Source organism: Phyllostomus hastatus, unplaced genomic scaffold (genome assembly GCF_019186645.2).
Source record: "Phyllostomus hastatus isolate PE091 unplaced genomic scaffold, TTU_PhHast_1.1 phas_scaffold_39, whole genome shotgun sequence".
NCBI lineage: Eukaryota > Metazoa > Chordata > Mammalia > Chiroptera > Phyllostomidae > Phyllostomus > Phyllostomus hastatus.
Genome location: NW_025334028.1, coordinates 22,128,840 through 22,151,765, shown reverse-complemented (window position 1 = coordinate 22,151,765; position 22,926 = coordinate 22,128,840). Strand labels below are relative to the sequence as shown.

At 40.1% G+C, this 22,926-nt stretch overlaps 1 protein-coding gene across 1 annotated transcript; it reads left to right on the top strand.

Moving 5' to 3' along the window:
* The first annotated feature begins 2,736 nt into the window (after nt 1–2,736).
* ADH5 (alcohol dehydrogenase 5 (class III), chi polypeptide) lies at nt 2,737–15,933 on the top strand. Its single transcript, XM_045820213.1, has 9 exons — nt 2,737–2,845; nt 6,133–6,234; nt 7,925–8,066; nt 8,765–8,852; nt 11,371–11,590; nt 12,030–12,290; nt 13,014–13,149; nt 15,128–15,266; nt 15,631–15,933. Exons 1-9 carry the CDS (start codon nt 2,834–2,836, stop codon nt 15,653–15,655), a joined length of 1,125 nt encoding a protein of 374 aa, XP_045676169.1. The 5' UTR covers nt 2,737–2,833; the 3' UTR covers nt 15,656–15,933.
* The last annotated feature ends 6,993 nt before the right edge of the window (nt 15,934–22,926 follow it).

The window sequence follows — 22,926 nt, the reverse complement described above, 5'->3', positions numbered from 1 at the left end:
TGCCTCTCATATGTGCCCCAACCAGGGATGGAACTTGCAAACTAGGTATGAGCCCTGACCGCGAATTGAACCTTCAACCTATTGGTGTATGGGACAACCCACTCCAACTAACTGAGCCACACCAGTCATGGCTAAATTTTTAATAATGCCAACATCCCTACCATATCAGTCTGGCTCTAATGCTTGTTTTGTCTCTTCAAACTGTGTTTTTGCCTTTTATTATGCCTTGTAACTTTTTGTTGAAAGGCAGGCATGATATACTTATTGGGTTAAAAAGGTGGTTAATAGGCCTGTAGTAATGTATGTGAAGTGTGGAAGAAGGGGAAGATTTCTATAGTCCTGTGATTCAATATCAGGTTTTTAGTGATTCTGTGCCCCCTGGATTGTGAACTTCACAATTTCTTCTAGTTTATTTCCTACTTCCTCAGATGGTACAGGATTTCTAGAGTGCACTGGAGTTGAGTGTTTCCCATCCTTGCTGTCAGTGAAACTCTAATAACACCTCAGTAGTTTAGGCTCTGGTAAAATAGTCTCTCTTGACAACAGGCCTTGTTAAGAAGAACAGAATGCTGTGGCATATTTCAAAATGGTTTCTTTTCCCCTTGCCCTGCCAGAAGCAGAAGGGGATTCTTCTCTAATTTTTACTATGAGAACCTAGTAGAGCTCCTAGAGGTAAAAATCACAAAAGTGTGAAGCTTCCCCTCCCACCCACCATCCCCCTCCCCCAAGCTCAAGAGTAGGTCCTTCTGGGATTTTTAACTCTCAAACTTATCCACACTAAGTCTCCAGCAATTCATCAATTACACTTCATATTTTCCAACCTTAATACTGGTTCCCCCATGGTCGTTTCTCCTCAATGAGTTGTTATTCTCTGTATCTAGCTGTCTCTCCAGTTCTAGGCCAGAAGTTTGCCCTATCTCACTTCTCTGACAGATTTAAGGAGAGTTTCTGATTTCTCAGTTTGCTCATCTTTTTACTCTTTAGAATGGAGAGAATTTCCAAATTCCTTACATGCCAGACCAGAAACTAAAAGTCCTTTCTATTATTGTGGTAAGCTACAATATGTATGTATTGCTTTCCAGAACATAGACATTATATCTGCAATAGGGAAAAGAAAATTAACTGCTGAAAAGCTTTCCCCCCAACTAAACAAATGCTTGCTGCATTCCAAGCAAAAGTTCTATCATATACAAAGGCCTGGAATTAGGAAAAAGAACAGTTCTTTTAAGAAGGGCAAATAATCCATAAGTTTGAAGCAATACTTGTGTGGTAGAATAGCAGCAAATAAGGATGGAGACATGAGCAGGAAGCAGGATATGCAGGGCCTGGCTCGCCCAGCTACAAAGTTTGGATTTTATTCCTCTCCCAGCCCTTGAGGACTTATAACCCACATCATTCAAAAATTATTAAAGGTGAATGGAAATGGCATGGATTGATGTATATTTTGGCAAGATCACTAAGGGGATATTAGTTTATAAGTGCATTAATTTCAGGGGCCTGCCAACAATAAAATCAAATGAAAGGCTTTTGCAGAAACCCTATGAGAAATTATGAGAGCCTGAACTAATGCAGCAGCTCTGGGGAAAGAGAGACGGCACAAGATGTGAGTGGTATTTAGGGTTCGGTGACAGATTGAATGCAGGGGCAGAAGGAGGTGTTGGAGTTGTGATTCCCAAGTTTCTGGCTTGGACAAGGAGGCGGATGGTGGTACCACACAAAGACAAAGGAAGAGTACCGCTAAGGAGAAAGATGACAAAATGAGTTTTGGACAAACTGAGTTTGAGATAACTGTGAGATAGCCTAATGGAGACATATTTACCTGGAACCGTCCTGATTCACACTCTGGAGTCTCTCCTTATATAAACAGAAGTTAGAAACCACAGTGTGAATGAGGGGGGTGGGGGGGAATGAAGGGAAGGCCTTTGAACATAAATTTTGAAATTGCCAGCACTTAAGGTAGTACTGAGGGAAAGAAGCCATGAAAAAGACTGAGAAGCAGAGAAGAGAGTGCTATGTCTAGTAGAGCTATTTTAATACAATTCTGCATTCACAACAACCAAAGTTTAAGAGTAAACTGACAACACTGCATTCTCTCTCTATGAACTCCTGTCCACTCTTAAAACGCATCCACATTCCTGAGACTTTTCACTCCTTACTTCCTCTTGTGAACTCCACTTCCTTGTCCTATCAACCATCAAAAATCCCCCTCACTTTTCAGGAGCAGCTGGAATAGGAGCCTTGGAAGTTTCTCGAATGGGTCCCTCTTTCTTTGGGTCCCCTTTCTCATGCTCAAGGCTCAGTTTCGCCTCTAGAGGGAGTATCCTGAAGGCTGTATCTTATTCATCTTGCATCCTCAAGACACAGCGCACACAGAATGTATATGAGCAGGAAGACTGTGCAATCCTCCCAGTTTCTCATGCGCTTCCAGTGAAATTCCTGGTCCCACACCTTCCACATCTCTCATTTGTAAGTCTTATCTAGGCTGCCTCTGCTAAAGTCACATAGGGAAACCCGTTCCAGACACAGATGGTTTTTTGCACCAGGTGTCAGTATAGCCACCAAGCCGCGGCTATTCAGCCTCCGGGCTGAGAACAGCCGCTACCAACAGCTGCTACCGCTAGAGCGCGAGGCGCTGCCTAGCCCTAGCCAGCTCTCGCAAACCCCGCCTCCACGCCCGGGTCCCCCCCTGCCGAAGGAGGCCTCAGCGCCGGGCGCACGCTCCACCCACGCCGCACCCGCGCCACTCCCCCTGCGTTGAGCGCCTGGCCTAGCCCGGATGCACGCCCCTAGGCCCGCCCGGATGTACGCCTCTCGCTGAGCAGAACCGGAGGGCATGGCGAACCAGGTATCGCAGGCCGAACTGTGGGCCGGAGTCCGAGGTTGAGAGGGAAAGAAAGCAGAGGGTGGAACCAGATCGCTGGACTCCAGAGCTGGACCTATGAGCTGAAACAGTCGGAGCAGCGGTTCAGTACGAAGGAAGCTTTGTTTGGACCTCCGTATCTGGGAGGGTTTTGCTGCTTCTGGGCGACAGGAACCAGGTTGGGGGGGGGGGGGGCGGGGGTTGGTGCTATTCTGGTGGAAATCGCTCAGGAGGGGCCACAATTTCCCTACACAAAAATGAGTACAGCAGGTTCTTTTGTTCAAAGTTATTTCATGAGTAAAGTTGATGAGATGCGATAGGAACGTAACTTTTGCTTATATTACGTAGCCTGTGGGATAATTGGTTTCCTTATTCTTCATTTTTCATAAAGTCGCAGAACCTGTCCAGGACTTACTGCAACTTACCCAGGGTCATACTTGAGGTGGCTAACCTGTGACCAGAGCCTGTGCTCCTAACCTCTAGGTTGCTTGTGTTTCGTGATAGTAATTCAAAATGGAGCCATTATTATGCCACCGAGGAAAATATTTTAGGAAGACTCCTAGATCCCCTTGGGTAGTGTTTTTGAATATTTAGGCACCAGAGCTTTTTATCCTCCTTTAATCCGCACAGTTTTGGTCCCCAGTTTACAGACCAAAAACTGAGGCCTAGAGGTTGGTTAGTGCTTCGTGGCCACACTAAGAATAGTGAGCCCAGATTCCAATCCAGTTTTGTCTCAGTGCAATAGGCCATCCCAGTTCCTGAAACACACATTAGACAATAAAGGTAGGAAATACGAATAACATGAATAATTAGTCTAAAGTTGTTTTGCAGACTTTAGAAATTTTCTAGAAACATTTATGGCCTTAAATGTTGAAGTTGAAAAGAAATGATAAACCCCAGAGGTCTTTTGAACTTAACAGATTGGCACTTGTTTTTCTTTTTCTTTTTTTTTTTTTAAAGATTTTATTTTTAGAGAGAGGGTAAGGAGAGAAATAGAGAGGAAGAGAAACATCAATGTGTGGTTGCCTCTTGTACACCCCCTACAGGGGACCTGGCCTACAGGTATACCCAGGCATGTGCTGTGCCCTGTCTGGGAATTGAACTAGTGACCCTTTGGTTTCCAGGCCTGCGCTCAATCTACTGAGCTACACCAGGCAGGGTAGCAATTGTTTTTCTTTATTACCAAATGTCTTTGTTCAGAGCAGGTGAAAATTGTCATTCCTGTTATATAGTTCAGATGTTGAAGTAGGGCAATTTCCTATGATTTAGAGTGGAGCTTTCTTTTGGTTAGAATTGTCATTGAAAGGAACAGTTAAAACTCCTTTCAAATATTCTTTAAAAGTCAGGCAGGGAGAGTAAAACTTACATTGTGGACGAACTGTTCAGTCTTGTTGCTTCAGATCTCTAGTATTGTGACCTCATTGTTCGTGTTCTGAATTTGACTTTTGCAGTTTATGGTACATTAAGGTGAAAAAGGATTCCAACTCAGTGTCTGAATTTTTTGTACTGTCAAATTTAACAGCTACATTTTAATTTTAAAAGCAAAATTTCTGCTTCACCGATTCACAGAAGCCACTGGTCTGTCTATATTGCTGATGTGCTGCAAGACTTTTAAAAATATGTAATTCCTGACTATTTAGTCAGGGGCACTGACCTCTTATCCTTCAAATTCTGTTAAAAAATGATAACAACCAATACAATAGCCATCGATGTGAATGAATCAAAATTATGCCTGTTTTTTCTCTGGCTGGGTAGTTCATTTGGTAGAGTGTCCAGCCGATATGCTAAGGTTTCAGGTTTGATCCCCAGGGCACATAGAAGAATCAAACAATGAACGCATAAGTAAGTGGAACATCAAATTGATGTTTCTCTCTCTGTCTCTCTCTCCCCCCTTCCTCCTTCATGTCCCCTTTTCCTCTCTATATCAGTTTTTTTAAATACATGTATTTTTTGTCAAATTGGTGAAAAATACATATTTTTGGTATGTTGCAGAATTTTAGTAATTAGTTTATGTGTCATGAGATGGAAAAAATTGAAAATCACTGCTCTATATAATTCAACTCTTCCTTCACTCTTTGTTTTATTGATGTTCATAACTATTCATTTGTTTTTGCAAAGCTGCCCTGTGCCAAAGGCTGTATTAGGGGCTTCATGTTACTGTCACTCACTCTTCAGTCACCTTGTATGTAGGTGTTCTATCATGATCTGTAATTCTCCCTTCTCCTTTGTTATCCCAGTTAAAAAGTGATGCTTTCTCAAACTCACCAACCAAAGTTACACTCTTTCTCCACTTTCTGCATTCTGTAGCACTTTGTGCCTCTCCCTTTAAATCACACTTTTTGTAATTATTAACTTTCCATTCTCCTATAAACCCAGTGGTTTTCAACCTTTATTCTGTCAACTTGTTTCATAACCATTATGTAAACTGCTTAAAACCTTCCTCATTACACTTGATTCTCTGGCAGTGGAGGAGGAGAACCGACTAGCATCTCTAAAGCAACACTATACTATAGAAATATAATATAACTCACATATGTAATTTTAATGTTTCTATTAGCCATATTAAAATGGCATTAAAATTGGATTAAATTTTAATATATTCAAAATACTATCTCAACATGTAATTGGTACTTTTAAAATATTACTGAAATATTTCCTTTTGTGTACTAAGTCTTCAAAATTTGAGTGTACTTCGCACTTACAGCTTAACTCAGTTCAGACTGGCCATTTTTCAAGTGCCCAGTAGCTACAGGTGGCAAGTGGATACTGTACTGGATAGCACAGTTAAAAGGACAGGTATAGTTTTTTAAAGTTCTCCCATTCTGATACTCCTTACACGCCTTCCCATCCTGCAGATGTGCCTTAATAAAAGAATTTTGGAGGGCACACATTAAACATTCAGATTCTGTGGGCTCCATGCCAGACCTGCTGAATCAGATTCTCTTGGAACCTGTATTCTCAGCCTGTTCCTGCTTAGGCATTGTAGAGGGTCATGAAATATTAGATGAATAAAACAATTCAACCAAAAGAGGCTTTTTCACATCTGACCATGTAATCATCTAAATTAAATATTTTAATGAGTATTATTTATATGAAATCTAAAAACATGCAAAACAGTTCTCCATATTGCTTAGAGATACATGTTTCTTTGTGAATCTGTGATATACTTCCTAAGATTAAAATTCATCAATATCTAAATTAACTAATAAGTAGTTCATTATTAGTCCAGGTGAATAAACACCTGTTTTCCTCTCCCCTCCCCCTCATTTCAGGTGATCAGGTGCAAGGCTGCAGTTGCCTGGGAGGCTGGAAAGCCGCTCTCCATAGAGGAGGTAGAAGTGGCACCCCCAAAGGCTCATGAAGTTCGCATTAAGGTAATTTACATCTGAGGCAATGAAAAAGGAGACTTAAAATTAGGTCTCTGGATAGATGAATACTCTGAATTCTTCAGAGGATAAATCCCAAAGGAGAGTGTCGAGAACAAGGTATGGAAAGTCATCCAACCTTAAAATCACAGCATCCTCCTCTTACTTTATCCCTCTCACCTTTGCACACTCCCCTCCACCTTTTAGCTTTGATGTTGAGCTGCGCAGCCTTCCCCAGGGATCACTGGATTACTGCATTTTATTTATGTGGCCTAGGTTTAAGGTAACTTTGTGGGATATTCCCCTTTTTTCTGATCCCATAACTTAAAAATGTATGGTGACACATCAGAAACAAAAGAAGAAATTGTCTTCAGTTTTGTTTGAGAAGACTTCAAATAAGACTTGGGAAGAAGCTTCTGATTGACCAGAGTAACAATCAAGTGAGGTCGGCCTGATCAGAGAGCTGTAAATACTGACCCTTGAGGACAGGGCCCGAGTTCAGGGGATGCATTCATCACTCCAGTGCTGCTCCGTCTCTGCTGTGGCAGAGAAGGGAAGTTGTCCCAGGAGAGAGGCCTGTTGCACAAGGCAACCAGTTGGATGTTTTTAACATTCTACTCTGTATTTGTTTTCATATAAAGTTAATGGTTTAAGTTAGTGATCATTGAATAAAACTAACTTTTTAGAAAAATCAGCTCTTTTTGCGGTAAATTAGAGTGAATGTCCACCACCCTAACTCCAAACGCACACAGCACCTGTACACGAACTGGCTCACGCTCCCAGAGTAACAACATGTATTACATGTTGTTCGGGAACATGTTGTTGGTCGGGAGGCACAGAGTCAGGTAACTTTTTAGGGTCCTTTTCAGCCCAGACCCAGGGATCTGAAATCTTAAAATAGTTAAATTCATGAATTAACCTGATTGTGATATTGCCACTGAAAAAGAAAATGTCCTGAGTGTCCTGTATGGAGCACACTGAGTTCAGCTGTCTTCCCTGGGAAACTGCTAACAAATGGCAAAGAGTGTTACATTGTAAGTGGGTCTGTGGGGAAAAAGCAGAGAAGCGTAAATACACTCTAAGACTTTTCCTTTCTGTGCTCTTTTAGTGTTTTGGGAAGATATCAGATACTTGAAAGTGAGAGAGAGAGGTATAAAGGGCTCGTGGAAGCAGAATACAGTGTGGGTATGTGTGTGGCTGCTAGAAGGGAGTTGGTTCCACTAAAACTAAAAGCTCTGAGTTTTGGCGCACACCAGCAGGCTGGCATATTTCAAAAATTGTCCAGGCCTTTTCAGAAATCACGCTCCCCAGCAGTCGTGAAGAGGCCAGCAGTGAGATGGCCCTGCACGTGGGTGCCACTCTGCTTCACACCTGGGTCACAAGTGCCCGTACAGTCTCCTTTCTTCGTCTTGCTAAAATGCACTGAAAAGGAGAGTTCGTGCACTGACTTTCCTCGAGTGAAAATAAACTAGTACACCTAAGTACTGCTTTTTTAAAAAGCTGCCAGTGCTAGTTGTTAAGATGCCATCTACTTGTAAGCACATACCGGTGTCATGGAAGGTAGACTATGAAAAGAAATGTATCTCAGAATCAGTGAAATGTGGTATTTAAGGAAAAGTATTTTTCCTTTGACCTCTGCCTCACTCTGAGCTACATGCACATACACTCATACACACTCTCTGTTTGAATATCCTGCTAGGTCATTGCCACTGCGGTGTGTCACACTGATGCCTACACCCTGAGTGGGGCTGATCCAGAAGGGAGTTTTCCAGTGATCTTGGGACACGAAGGTGCTGGAATTGTAGAAAGTGTTGGCGAAGGAGTTACTAAGCTGAAAGCAGGTAAGAGGGTATATGAGCCACTTATTTTACAATTTTGGCTTATTTCTGTAAGGAACTAACATTTATGATAAACTACATGTTGCTTATTTATGCATAAGTTATCCCCTAAGAAAGTTGTCAAGATTGATTTTATTTCTCACCCAGGAAGCACAAACAGAGGGGAGGGCAAAAGTAGATTGGTAGTTGTTTGTGTGGAAAATAATACAATAATTAATACATAATAATACAAGAATAAACTCTTTTGAGTATTCACAAATAATACAAGAATATAAACACTGTTCCACATACTCACAACTGTAAACCTCCTTTTGCCCACACTGTATTTGATGATTTTTCCCTCTGATTTGCAGACTGCTGTTCATCTGAAGCAGTTAGAAACCTTTCCAAAGCCAGTTTTGCCCAATTAAGCAAGAATTTTTCAAAATGGATCAGTGAGTCAGTATTTTGAGGCACAGGACTCCTTGTTCTCCAGATACTGTTTTAAAAGTTTCCTTTAACAAAAATTCTGAAACTTGCATTTTCTTCTGAGTCAGGCAGTACCTGAATGATGTTCGGTAGGTGAAGTACAAAGCTTTGAAGTTGCTGACTTTCCAAAGCCGAATGAGTTGACAGGAATAGGAAGTTTGCAGGGGCTGATAACGCTCATTTAGAAACAGATGCCACCTCTTCAGGATAAAGCCTTTGCATTTGTTTTCCAGGTGACACCGTCATCCCACTTTACATCCCGCAGTGTGGGGAATGCAAATTTTGTCTAAATCCTAAAACAAACCTCTGCCAGAAGATAAGGTTAGTATCATTTTATTTTTTTCTTAAATCAAGGTCATCTTAATTATAAGTGTGTGGCTATTTATACAGCACATTCTGCATGAATTACTTTATTCCCTCTTTATAACAACTTTAGTATCATCATTATATCCCAGTTTTTATAGGTGATAAAGTTAAGACTCAGAAATTAAGTGGTTTGCCAAGTATCATCAGCTATTAAGAGAGAAAACAATTTTCTGAACTCATTCTCTTCACATAACACTAGGCTAAGTTTGCCAACCTGTGTAATAAGGAGGGACATGCTTATGAAATTTAATGGAATCACTTTTATGTCCATTTTATCATCCATGATACCGAGGTAATAAAACTTATTTTATAAGATAACTGGGAAGACTACGGTGGGAAGACTACAAGAGATAACATAACCCCTTAACACAGAAAAGGTAGTTACTTTATTGAGGTAAGGTAAAACAGCTGTTAAAGAACTACTTTGAGGCAGTTTATGATTTTCTTATTTATGTTTCCTTTTTTGTTTTCTTTTTTATTGAGGTCAAACAAACATATAGTAAAGTACTTAAAGTATACAAATCTTACGTGTGTGGCTCAATGAATTTTGCTGTGTATATATATATATATATATATATATATATATAATGGTTATAACCATCACCCAGATCAAGACAGAGAGCCTCGGCCCTGGCCAGTGTGGCTCAGCTGGTTGGAGTGTCGTTCTGTAACCGAAGGGTGATGGGTTCGACTCTCAGTCAGGGCACATACCTAGATTAAGGGTCCAGTCCCCTCTCTGGGTACTACAGGAGGCAACCAGTCAATGTTTCTCTCACATCAGTGTTTCTCTTCCTTCCTCTCTCCCTTCTGTCTCTAAGGCAGTGAGAAAAAGGTCCTTGGGTGAGGATTGAAAAAGAGAGAGCCCTTCCAACACACCACAGAGTCTTTCATGTCCCTCCCAAGTAAACACCTGCCCCCCTCAAAGGTCACCACTGTTGTGGTTTCTTTCACTGTAGAACTTCTTATGAAAAGAGTTATGCATTGTGTGCTCTTGTCTGGTTTCTTTCATTCATCATCAGCATCTGGGAACTGTATCCAAGTTGCTGTGTCATACTCCATTCAAGTATCCCTAGCACTGGAATGCTGGGTCATAGGGTACGCTCCTACCAGCAGTGTATGGGAGACCTGTTTGTTCTTGCATTTCTAATGCCGTCGACAAAATTAGTTTATTTTTTGGAAAACAAGATTCCATTTCTTTTATAACATAAATCCAAATATTTTTAGCAAAGCTAGAATAACAACAAGAACTAGTTGTTTTCAAAGAGAATTTCAAATAGTCTGAAAAATTTTTCCTCATGGAAATGGGCTTTCTGTAGCTGTCTATAACCTTTTAGAGGAACAAGTTTTTTCACAGGTTCAAATGTGTCCTATGTCACCCTTGCTTGTGATTTCCTCCGGGAAGAAGTGACTACTTACTAAGGAGGGCTAAACAAACAAGTTGTCGTATACAGATATAACAGTTACTTACAGTAGACCTTTGTCACGTGTTCTGTGTTTCTGGTCATATTTTTGTTTTTCTCTCAAAGGACATGTATTTCTTCTTGAATCCAGAGGCAATCCATTTCTCTTCCTCTGTATTTGTTTATTCATATATATTCCAAAGAATTTGTCCACGAGGATGCATCAAATTGTTTATTTTTATTATAAATAACATATTTATTCAGTACCATGTGCCAGGCACAGTGTCATGCTTTATGTAACATCTCATCTGATTTGTTCGCAATCTCTGCATTTCTAGTGAGGAAGCTGAGGCACCGAGGTTCATTAACTTGCCCAAGATCACACAGGATTTGAACCCAAGTGTGTCTGACTTTAAGGCTCAGTCTCCTAAGCAAGACATTATATCACCTATATATTTAGAATATCAGAAATAATTTTTGTTACCATAAATCATATTGGTTGCCTTTGTGAATTTGTTCTCCCACCCCCATCCTCTTTGCTATAACCAACTACACAAGCAAAAAACTAAGTGAAGAGAAAAAAACAGCTTGAATCCTTGAGGACTGTTATACTTTCGAAAAAGTCCTCCTGAAAGATCTGAGTTACCCAGTTGTCCATCTGTTTTCCTCCGCCAAATGGATCGCTGCGTGTGGTTGCTGCTTGTGTGGGTGCTGCATTTGGCTTCATGCTTTGTGAAGTTACATTTGCTCACAGAGTTCTAGGATGGCATTTTTAAATAATTTCATCTGATCCATAAACTGTACTTCTTAAAAATTATTTTAATATGCTGATAATAAGATCCAGAAGGATATTGAATGTTGGAAAACATATGTAAGGTTTAAATCTCCTAAGTTTCCCCAATAAGGCGTTGCTGAAAGATACTAAATTATGAATACATATATTAAAAATTGGACTTTTGGTCTTAGCATACTCTTGTTTTTATTAGTCATTATTTTAAAAACTAATTTCTTTTTCTTACAGGTTTTAGGAAACTTAATTCTACCCTGCTTTTTTCCTTTCTTCTTTTCTTTAGAGTCACTCAAGGAAAAGGATTAATGCCAGATGGCACTAGCAGATTTACTTGCAAAGGAAAGACAATTTTACATTACATGGGAACCAGCACATTCTCTGAATACACAGTTGTGGCTGATATCTCTGTTGCTAAAATTGATCCTTTGGCACCTTTGGATAAAGTCTGCCTCCTGGGTTGTGGCATTTCAACTGGTTATGGAGCTGCTGTGAACACTGCCAAGGTAAGTGGTGGCCTGGCTTTTAGCTTCACCTTCTAACTTGATACAACAAAACTGTGTTGGAATAATTAAATCATCCCAATCTGTAAGAAACCTAGTGTTTTGCCCTGACTGGTGTGGCTCCGTAGGTTGGGCATCATTCTACAAATAGAACAGTTGCCAATTTGATCCCTGGTCAGGGCACATGCCTGGGTTGTGAGCCAGGCTCCCGGTTGGGGGCGTGCTAGAGGCAACTGATCAATCAACAGATGTTTCTCTCGCACATTGATGTTTCTCTCCTTTGTCAATGTTTCTTTCCCTCTCTGTTTCCCTCCCTTCTGTTCTTTCTAAAAAAAAGTTAAATACAATCTTAAAGACAAAGGGAGAGAGGGAAGAAGGAAAGAAGCCTAGTGATTCTCTTGACTTTTGTTTAAGGAGTACCTCATAGAATGTCTTCTAATAGGTGGAGCCTGGCTCTACTTGTGCCGTCTTTGGCCTAGGAGGAGTTGGACTGGCAGTTATCATGGGCTGTAAGGTGGCTGGCGCATCTCGGATCATTGGTGTGGACATCAATAAAGATAAATTTGCAAGGGCCAAGGAGTTTGGAGCATCTGAATGTATCAGCCCTCAGGACTTCAGTAAACCCATCCAGGAAGTGATCATTGAGATGACTGATGGGGGAGTGGACTATTCCTTTGAGTGTATTGGCAATGTGAAAGTCATGGTGAGTGTGCTTGGTTTCATTCCTTTCTCTTTCTCCATTATGTGTGTTTGTGTATAACTGCTTTTTTAATGGAATTTTCTTAATCAAGATTTAAAATTGTTTTGTTTTTGGAAAAGAAAAGTCTCTTGTAAGAATTATTGTAGTAGAAGAAAGGAAAAATAATGATTTGAACTACAAGTAGGAAATGACACAAGAATGACTCAGGAAAGGGTTAAGAAAATGTTTCTTTGCCTTTCAGTGTGTCAAACCTTAGAGAATGTCTGCTTAAACAAAGGGCAAAACGATGCCGTTGTGGAGAGCTTTGAAGTCAGATAGGCATCCACACACTAAGTCAGTGGTCATGGGCAATGACCTGACTTCTCTAAACCTGAGTTTCCTCATGTGTGAAATATGGGCAGTAACTGCACCTGCATGACACAAAGTAGACATTCAGCAAAAATATTAGTGTTCTCTGCCTGCTTGTTTTATTCAAGTCTTTGGAATTTTGAGGTAGTATTTATAGCAAGTAAAAGCTTTAGAGTCTTTCAATTTGTGTTACTGTTTAGCCAAGTTAATAAATTTTTAAATACCTGTTAATATACTGAACATTCCATTTGATCATTTTGTTGCCATTTTTTTAGAAAGCTTTGTGAGACCACCCTCTCCCCGCAGAAGTTTCTGGGGAAGCCAATCTTCATGGCAAAATGCACTGACTTCTGTGTTTGGTCCTCTCTCTGCCTACAGAGAGCAGCACTGGAGGCCTGCCACAAAGGCTGGGGCGTCAGTGTGGTGGTGGGCGTAGCCGCTTCAGGTGAAGAAATCGCCACTCGTCCGTTCCAGCTGGTAACAGGCCGCACGTGGAAAGGCACCGCCTTTGGAGGTAATTTGTGGAATAGGATGGGTACATTTGCTCTCCCATTTCCATTGGCAATGTTTTAATTCCAGGCCAATTTTCTTGTTTTAACAACAATTTTTATAGGTTACTTTCACGTCCTGAGTTGTTACATACAACACTATTTTAATAGGATGGTTTCACACTCAATCAGTATTTTCTCCTGGAGCTGGGGAGGTGCTCAGCTCCTCCTGAGACTCAAGGAAACATTTTACACACTTAAAAAGAAATCAATATTATGTTCATGAGGCTATAGTTGGGGGTAGGTCAGGCATGAGAGGTTGGTTGCAGGGTAAGCAAACTATGGTGTCATCCATACTGTGTCATTTTGTGGAGGTTATGGGTATGTTTCACTCATTTTTCCAGAGAGTGCAGTGATCACTGGATGGAATAGTACCTCTGTCCAAATAGTGCTGATTTCAGCAGTACCCAATACTAAATCTTAAACCGAAAACTTAAAATTAGACACACCTTACAGCAAAATTGAAAATCTGTCAGACTGATGATTTTTCTTCTATGTGATCCTAAAAAGTACATGGTTGTTTGGGGTTGCCTAAGTTTTGATAGTTTTTTTTTATATATATATTTTCACTGTCCTCTTAAGAAAAAGATCACATAGCATGAGCTTTCAATGATCTGTGTTTAACAAGTATCTGTTAACATCCCCTCGCTTATATTATGCCAGGTTTTTGAAAGAAGAAAAGATTACAATAGTATGCTAAAATGAAGAGTTCAGCCAAAGTTTTCCTTCTTTAAACTGTACAATTTGCCGTAGAAATGTCAAACTGATTAAACCCTCCTTTCCAAATCTATGGATGTATGCTGAACTTGAGAGTCTTAGAAGAGACTTCCAAAGCCACATGTGCAACTCAGAGACATCATCTCAGGATCCACAACTGGGTTTGAAGGGTTTCTAAGCCTGGGTGATTGAGCCAGGGCAGGTGGTAGGAACCTCTACCCAAAGCCTCATCCTAACACAGTGCTGTTTGGGAAATAAGCTGGAGCATTGGGGTCCCAGGGTGTTGTTAAAATATGACCCATAAATGTAAATAGAAATTCTGGCCTAGAGTTGTAGTTGTCTCAGTTGAAGAGGAGTTTTAAAAGAAAAAGAAAAAGCCCACAACTTGGCAGAAGATATAAGGAGGGAGATTTGGGAAAAGCTCGAAGGAGGTTTGAAATATGGTCCAAAGCATCCCTGATTTAAAAAGTAGGAAGGTGCCCTGGCTGGTGTGGCTCAGTGAATTGAGCACTGGCCTATGAAGCAAAGAGTCACCAGTTTGGTTCCCAGTCAGGGCACATGCCTGGGTTGCAGGCCAGTTCCCCAGCAGAGAGCGCATGAGAGGCAACCACACATTGATGTTTACCCGCCCCCCGCTTTCTCCCTCCCTTCCCCTCTCTAAAAATAAATAAAATCTTTAAAAAATAATAAATAGAAAAAAATAAAAAGTAGGAAGGCTGTTTTGTTGATTTATTGCTTCTTTTAATAACAAGTGAAAAATTGAAGCACCTGATATTCTACTTTGTGTTCAGTTTCATTTTTCTATTCTGATATGCTATCCCTATTTATTGTTGAATTTAAAACCAAAGAAATAGTCATGCTTCACATCAATATTCTTCTTCCTTGAATTTCATTATTACAGAAACCTTATTGTTGTGGACCTAATAAATAAGCTTGTTCTAAGACTCACAGAGTTCTATCCTGGTAGTCTGGGGGTCTCAATTGAGACTTAAATGAGATTTTAGTAAATGAATACAGAAAAAGGAAAACACTAAAAAGGCATTTACTTTTTTCTTAACGAATGATGTGCATTAAATTCTGTCATCTCTATACTAATTTTGAAGTTTTTCATTTGCCTGCAATGAAAAAAAATGTATTCTCAAGGCCTTTGTTTAACCTACAAAGTAATGAGCATACTGTAGAAACTTGTTGGAGAAATTAATGAATAGATGTTATGATTTCTTTTAGGATGGAAGAGTGTAGAAAGTGTCCCAAAGTTGGTGTCTGAATATATGTCCAAAAAGATAAAAGTTGATGAATTTGTGACTCACAATCTGTCTTTTGACCAAATTAACAAAGCCTTTGAACTGTTGCATGCAGGAAAGAGGTAAGCTTCCTATTTAGTTATATATTATGGAATATAGGAAGGATTTGAGGTGTATGGAGGAAGAGGGTTAAAAAAAAATACAGTTTTGCCCTGACCAGGTGCTTAGTTAGTTGTCCCTTACACAAAAGGTTGCAGCTTTGACCCTCAGAGCACACATCTAGGTTGTGGGTTCCATCCCCATTGGGACACTTACGGGGCACAACCAGTTGGTGTTTCTCTCTCACACTGATGTTCCTCTCGCCCCCTTCCTCTCTCTAAAACCAAGAAACACATCCTTAAATGAAAACTTTAAAAATATATCTTTAATTGTAATGTTCTTAAAAGCTACTGTTCAAAACCTATGTGTATTGTTTTTCTCTTACAGCATCCGAACTGTTGTAAAGTTTTAAATTCGAAAGAAGAAAATATGTCCACCCTTATAACTGAATCATGTGATCTTATTGGAGCAGCAAGACAAGCAGAGAGAAGTTCTTCCAAGTTCATAGTCTCTTGGACTTTCAGTAACCTACTCTAGAGAATAATGTTTTCTATGTAATTAATGTATCTCGAGTCAGGGATAAGTCTAATAACGTCATACATCTGTTTTCTAGACTCTCCTTCACATGAACAATTGCTAGCTCATTAAGGAATTTTTTAACATAATAAAAGTAATTTCGGCATATGTGTTTATCTGTCTCGTGCTGAAGTTATTCTCACGGTTCTCTCCCCACTATCTTTATTCTTTAAAGGAAAGATGGAGGAAGCAGGGCAATAGTGAGTTGATGAAGCTTATCTGCTGCTTTCCTCAGGAACTTTGACTTAAGAGTCTCAGGCCCATTTACTAAAGAATAGATTTCCTTAAACCATCTGTGGCAAAGTTAATTAGAACCCAAGTCAGCTTCTGTGAAATTATCTTCTTGAGGGCAGATACTATGACTTGTTCAAACTTACATACCCCTAGTTCCTAGTATGGCATCCAGCCCACAGTGAGCTCTAACATTCATTGTTGAAACTACCTTCTATACATAAGTGTATGTGTGTTGTTAGCTCTATGCACAATTTCAAGATTATAAAAATTATAGTTACTTATGTACTGAATATGCAAGTTCCCAACACTCATCAATTTTAACATTTTACCACGTGCGGATCACATTGCCTTTTTGGAGGCACCAATTGTGGTCACCATTCAGAATTCAGTGTTTATCAGTCTCATGACTGTTATGCTTTTACTACACAGTCATACAGTAAGTCCTCACTTAGTATCAATGGACTCTTGGAAACTGCAACTTACAGCAAAAGGATGCATAATAAAACCAGTTTTCCCACATGCAAACTGGTAAGAACAACAGCTAATTTCCTACAGCATATTTTTAGTCACAAAAACATGAAACTTCCCTGGAAGGCGTAGCTCAGTGGATTGAGCACGGGCTGGGAACCAAAGTGTCCCAGGTTTGATTCCCAGCCAGGGTACATGCCTGGCTTGCAGGCCATAACCCCCAGCAACCACACATTGATGTTTCTCTCTCTCTCCCCCTCTCTTGCCTCTCTAAAAATAAGCAAATAAAATCTTTAAAAAAAAAAACATGAAACTTCCAAGGCTCTAAACACTTCTATAATTAAACATTGATATAAATGTGAGACATACATACATCTGAGGAAGATGAATAAAAACAAGTCAGGTAATGATTTTCCAACCCACTTATTCCAGTTCAGTGTCCTGCGTGGCCAGGGCATTTTTCTGCAGCTCAGTACACAAGGCAGGACCCCCACCCTGGACAGGAAGCCCTAGGGGCACATTCACAGTCACATCTGCTCAGACTGGAACAATGTAGACAAACCATTTGCCTCATGCACGTCTTAGGGATGTGGAAAGAAACCAGGATCCCCAGAGAAGATACATGGACGTGAAGAGAATGGACCAACTCCACACAATGGCACTAGTGGGGAATTTTTTTTTCTTACCAATGTTAGAACAAAATGAAGCTAAAGAAAACCAGGTTATTCAAGCATCTGCTTTATCTCATTTTTAGTGTACTTTATTGTGTTTCCCTGATGCTGGCTTGTTTTTTGTTTTTTTGTTTCACAAATGGAAGGTTTATGGCAACCCTGTATTGAGCAAGTTGTGAGCAAGTTTATCAGCATCATTTTCCAACAGCATTTGCTCACTTTGTGTTTGTCACATTTTGGTGATTCTCACAATATTTCAGATAGCAATTCCTCTAATGGGCCTGGGCAAAGTAAACTGAAAACCTAGAAAGGATTTGCCATTTTAGATGCCATTAAGAACTTTCCTGACTCATGTGAAGAGGTCAAAATAACAAACAGGAATTTGGAAGAAGTTGATTCCAACCCTCATGTGTGACTGAGGGGTTCAAGACATCAGTGGAGAAAGCAACCGCAGCTGTGGAAACAGCAAGAGAACTAGAATTAAAAGAGGAGCCTGAAGATGTGACTGAATTGCTGCAATCTCACGAGAAAACTAACAGATGAGTTAACTTAGGAATGAGCAAAGAAAGTGGTCTTGAGATGGAATCTACTCCTGGTAAGGATGCTGTGAAGATTGTTGAAATGTCCACAAAGGATTCTGAGTATTATCTGAACCTAGCTGACAGGACAGCAGCAGAGTTTGAGAGGATTGACTTCAATTTTGAAAGTTCTGTGGGTAAAATGCTATCAAACAGCATCAAGTGCTACAGAGAAATTGTTCATAAAATGAAGTCAACTGATGTGGCAACTTCATTGTCGCCTTATGTTAAAGAATTGCCACAGCCACCCCACCCTTCAGCAACCACCACCCTGATCCAGCAGTGGCCGTCTACAGAAGGTAAGACCCTCCACCCACAAAATGATTACAACTCACTGAAGGCTCAGATCATGGTTAGCATTTTTTCACAACATTTTTAAGATTTGTACATTGTTTTTTCAGACATAATACCACTGCACTTAATAGATTACAGTATAATGTATACTTCTATATGTATATAAATCTGTGTGATTTACTTTATCGCGCCGATCTGGAACTGAACCTATAATATATGAGGTATGCCCGGACATACCCATAAACCCTCCAATCTTCAGTGTCGTGCAGCATTTAAACCTGATGATAATGGCTCATTCTGCAGCTTTTTTCAGTCACTGTATGTGTAATCGGTGTTATTTGGTGCTTCATCTGTGTTGTATTTGAAATTCTCACTCATTAATTTTAATACCATACAGCAATATTCAGTTATATGAGCTAATATTTGGCTGTATGAGAATTGATCTGTTCTCCAGGTGATGGTATAAAGTTGATCCAACTGTGTCTGTATCGCTAATAACACTGCGGTGAGACATTCTTGTACATTACGCTCATTGTGTTAGGTGCTCAGGATAAGCGCATTTTAAACTTACTAGAAGTTGACAATATTTCATCATGACTTTGGTTTGCATTTCTCTTAATTACTAAAGGTTTTCATTATATTGGCCATTTGTATTTCCTTTTCTGTTAGGTATCTGTTCACATCCTTTGCCCATTTTTTCTATTGCATTATGTCTGTATTTGAGTAATTTGTAGGAAGTCTTTATTTTAGTTGCCAATCCTTTGTCAGTTTTATATTTTAATATATTTTATATTATTTTTATTTTACTATAATTATCAGTCTTTTCCTGGTTCTATTAAGTAACACTTAAGGTTATTATTTTATCTTAAGCAGTACAAAGCAGCAAACAAAAATGATTGACATATTCTTACCATCCAGGTAATCTGATGTCATAAAAATAAACACATGAAGCAATATATCCAAGAGTTAGAAAAGTCAAATATTAGAGGTCATATGAGAAAAGCCACAGTCCCTTCTCCCCCGAAACCAGGCGATCACTGTTAATTCTGCACAGTCCCAGAAGTTTCTATGCATGTAATAGCATTTCTATGCTTCCTTTACAATAACAGAGAAACAGCATTAACACCATTCTGTGCTCTTTTGTTTGTCCACCTGATAGAGTATTTTAGACTGTTTCTGTATCGCTGCATCAGATAGGCCATGCAGACATCCTTTGGTTACACTGAAACCAGGTACTTTTTTTAAAAAAATACTTATTGATTTGGCTTAATTGCTCTCAAAAGGGTGTGTTTCTGAGAGAGCAAATTGAGTTGGTTGGAAAGAGGAAAAGCATGGTCAGGGTTCTCCTTTTTAAATCGTTGGTGCATCAAAGGGCTAGGCAGTGCATCCTACCTTCTCTTATTTAACCTAGAGTGCTGGAGACAGTATGGGCCCAGGTGGCTCTGAACTATGATCCTGGGTGAACTGGAAGAAAGGGGAAATTAAAATTACCTTCTACCCCAGCAGCAAGAAATGTGTTTTTAATCTGGTTTGGATGTGCTTTTAATCTGGTTCCTGTTCCAGGAACAGAGTGCGTTATTGCCTTGGGCAAATGCAGTAACAAAATGGGCATGTAGGGTAGTATTGGCAAGAGCTAATAATCCTTTAAAAAGTTTACTTCCTCTTTCTTTTCTACAATACGGATTCTTGGATATATTCTATATTCATGAGAATATAGAATAAAGTATTCCTCATTAAGAGCCTTTTAATACATTACTTTTAGTGACATCTAGAACGTTATATATATATATTGCTAAACTAGTTTTTGGAGGAAAGTATATATACAACACAGGACTAAAAAATATTCACTATACACATGTCTATCCTTGTCCAAAATTAGGATCCTACTACCTTAGAAATATTTTTAGAATTTTTTTGAAAATATCTTTAAACTGCTATCTTGGGACAAAAGACATAATTTTAACATATATATAACTTCTGTATATTTCATGAAAACTAGTAAAATGTATTTTTTTAAGTTAAGGATCTAAAATTTTATGTTAAGAGTTTTAAGCAGCTTCATTTTTATTTTTTGATAAATGTTCACATACCTAACATTTTTCAAATTTCTGCATTTCCATTTTCAGCATGTTGGATTATTGTGCTTTCTACTTAACCCACTTAATGGGTTAAGTGAAGACAGTTTGTCCACACACAGGCATGTGTGATTTGGAGCAAGTTCTTTTTTACATGCACAGGGATTCAACAACATGTAAAGTAGAATGTGTCATCTGCGGCCATACCACCACCCTCAACGCACCCGATCTCACCTGATCTCGGAAGTTGAATGTGTAGCATGATGATGTTTTGTGGAATGGAAGTGAGGAAAAAAACTACATTATGTCCAAAACTGTCATGAGGAGCCGATTAATGTGTGTAAAACTCAAACTAAACAAAAACATACACATAATGCTTACTTTCATGTATCCATTTGGGATGTAAATTACATGTAACTCAAAATGCTGTGTTGAATTGGGGAAGGGGGACACATTTTCCACGCACAGAACGCTTCAGAACACTTTCTGCTCAGCCGCCAATCTGCTAAGTCCAAAAGGAACTGGGCCTGCAGTCATCTCGCTGACCTGGGACAAAGACCAACTCTGGATGCCGACAGTTTTGTTTCAATTAACATTCAAGATCAGATTCTCTGTCAGCAAATACTTTTAGAGAAAAGTATACCTCAAACATATTTGGAAAACATTTTATTAAGTATATTTCAAATTATTTGGACAATAAATCCATAGAACTATTCCAAGGAAATTATGTCTTTAGAGAAACAACTACAAAGTGAACAGGGATATACAAAGTCCCCCGCTATACCAATTTCTTTTGGTGGAACTTTTCAGGAACAAAGCAGATGAGATGGAAATTTTAAGCAGATTGATACTTACCAAACAGGACTCCACAACAATTCCCTGAGATGAGGTAAATACACATGTTCCTTTCGAGAAAGAAGTACTAATCCACCATAGAACTACCTCCAATTTAGACATGGACTAAATACCAAAAATAATCAAGCTATGTTAAGGTAAAACAGTGGAAATTTGGATTAAAAATACTTGGATCTCTTTCTCAAATCAACATTTTAATACTGTCTATCCTTGGTTATTGTGTCTCCTCAGAATTGCCTAGGGCTCATATTGACTGGAAAGGTTTCAAAAATTCTAGCCTGAGTTTCCTGTTGACCTCTGATGCAACTACTAAAATAAAGCAAATCTGCTGTATAGTCACACTATATATAGATAAAAACACTTGCTAAATTGTGGTTTTGCCCACAAAAAGATCAGTTATGGTGGCTCATCCTCCCGTTACTGGCAAGGGGACCTGGCCCTGAGTGCATCTGCCTTGGGCCGGCTGGTAGTGCGTGGGTTGATTTCCTGCAGGAAAGATTTCACACTGAGTCCTGGTGATTTTTAGAGTACATTTATTAAAGCTGGGGAGAGTGAAACAAGGAAGGGCTTAGGATACTGGAAGCAACAGGAGAGGGAGAGCCTCAGCAGGGCTGCCTTGGCTCTCTAGAAATGTTACAGGGAAGAAGCAAGCCTTGATGGGGCTGCTTCAGTTCACTAAGAAGTCAAATAGCGGGCATTGGGTCTGGGTCAGGGTCAGGGGGTTAGGCCGGGACGACGAGGTGCTGCTGCCCACTGCTCCCTAAGTGCAAGTCTCTGGGGGGTGTGCAAGTTTAGGAGATGCACACCTGTGAGGGAAGGGGGGAATGGAAAAGGTGCCAGAATGCTCCTGGGAAAAGCCTGTGCTGGGTCCTTTGTCTTGAGGCTTTTAAAGGCTGAGTTCAGGGGAGGTCTCTGGCAGGATCTCCATAGAGTATTAGCTTTGTGCTTTTGTGCCAAAATGAGATTTATTGTCTTACCCTCATCTCTCCTTGGGTGTGGTTGGCAAATGGCACTAATTGGATTTCTGCTATCTCCCAGAGCAGGGTGATTTTAAGCTATTTACCCTCTAGTTTAGGGAAGATAGGATTTACTAGATGGCTGCAAACTGCCTGTTTAATTATCTGTTTCCTGATTCCTGGCTGCTGCTAGTGCCAGGCCTGGGGCAGAGGCCACCTAATGCTTATTTGAGAGGAACGTTGTGAAGCTTGAGCCAACTAAGACTAGCCATTCTTAGGGAAAAGCTGTTGAGTGGGCCCATAAATTGGGTGGGGCAGAGCCTCTGGTAAACTCCGAGAGGGGTTTAACAGTGGTAGCCAGGTTGAAGGATTTTCAGATAGGGCACCAGCCTGATGGCCCTGTGAGGGTAAGGCCCAGAAGAGACAATGGCCTTTGCTAGCCTTGATGCCAGCCACCTCCAGTTCTCCCCATATGCCACTTGTGCCCCTCAAGCCATGACCCTGGCGCTGGAGTTCAGAGGGAGTGAGTCCGAGTAGGTGATTCTGTGTTGGCTCTGTAAAGAGGAAGTACTTGAGGCTCCAGAAGTTTCTTCCACTGAAGATCCCCGCTGCTTTTTGCAGCCAGAAGTTGTGGGGACTTATCTTTCTGGCACTGGAATCCTCGGCAGGGGAACCTGGTGTGGGGCTGGGACTCCTTGCTCCTGAGAGATCTCCCTCCTGAATTTTTATCCACCACCTGTGGGTGAGGGATCAGCCTGTTGTGTCTGTGCCTCTCCTGCCCATCTAGCTGGATATTATTTCCATAGTGTCTGACTTCCATTTAACTCCATTTCTGAGAGCTCTGAGCGATAGTTGTTCCATAGTTTAGCTGTAATTTTGATGTGGTTGTGCAGAGAAATGAGCCCTGTCTGCCTGAGACACCATCTTGACCGTAAGTCCAAATAATTTTTGAACCAATGCTCTGCATGCCCTCAGT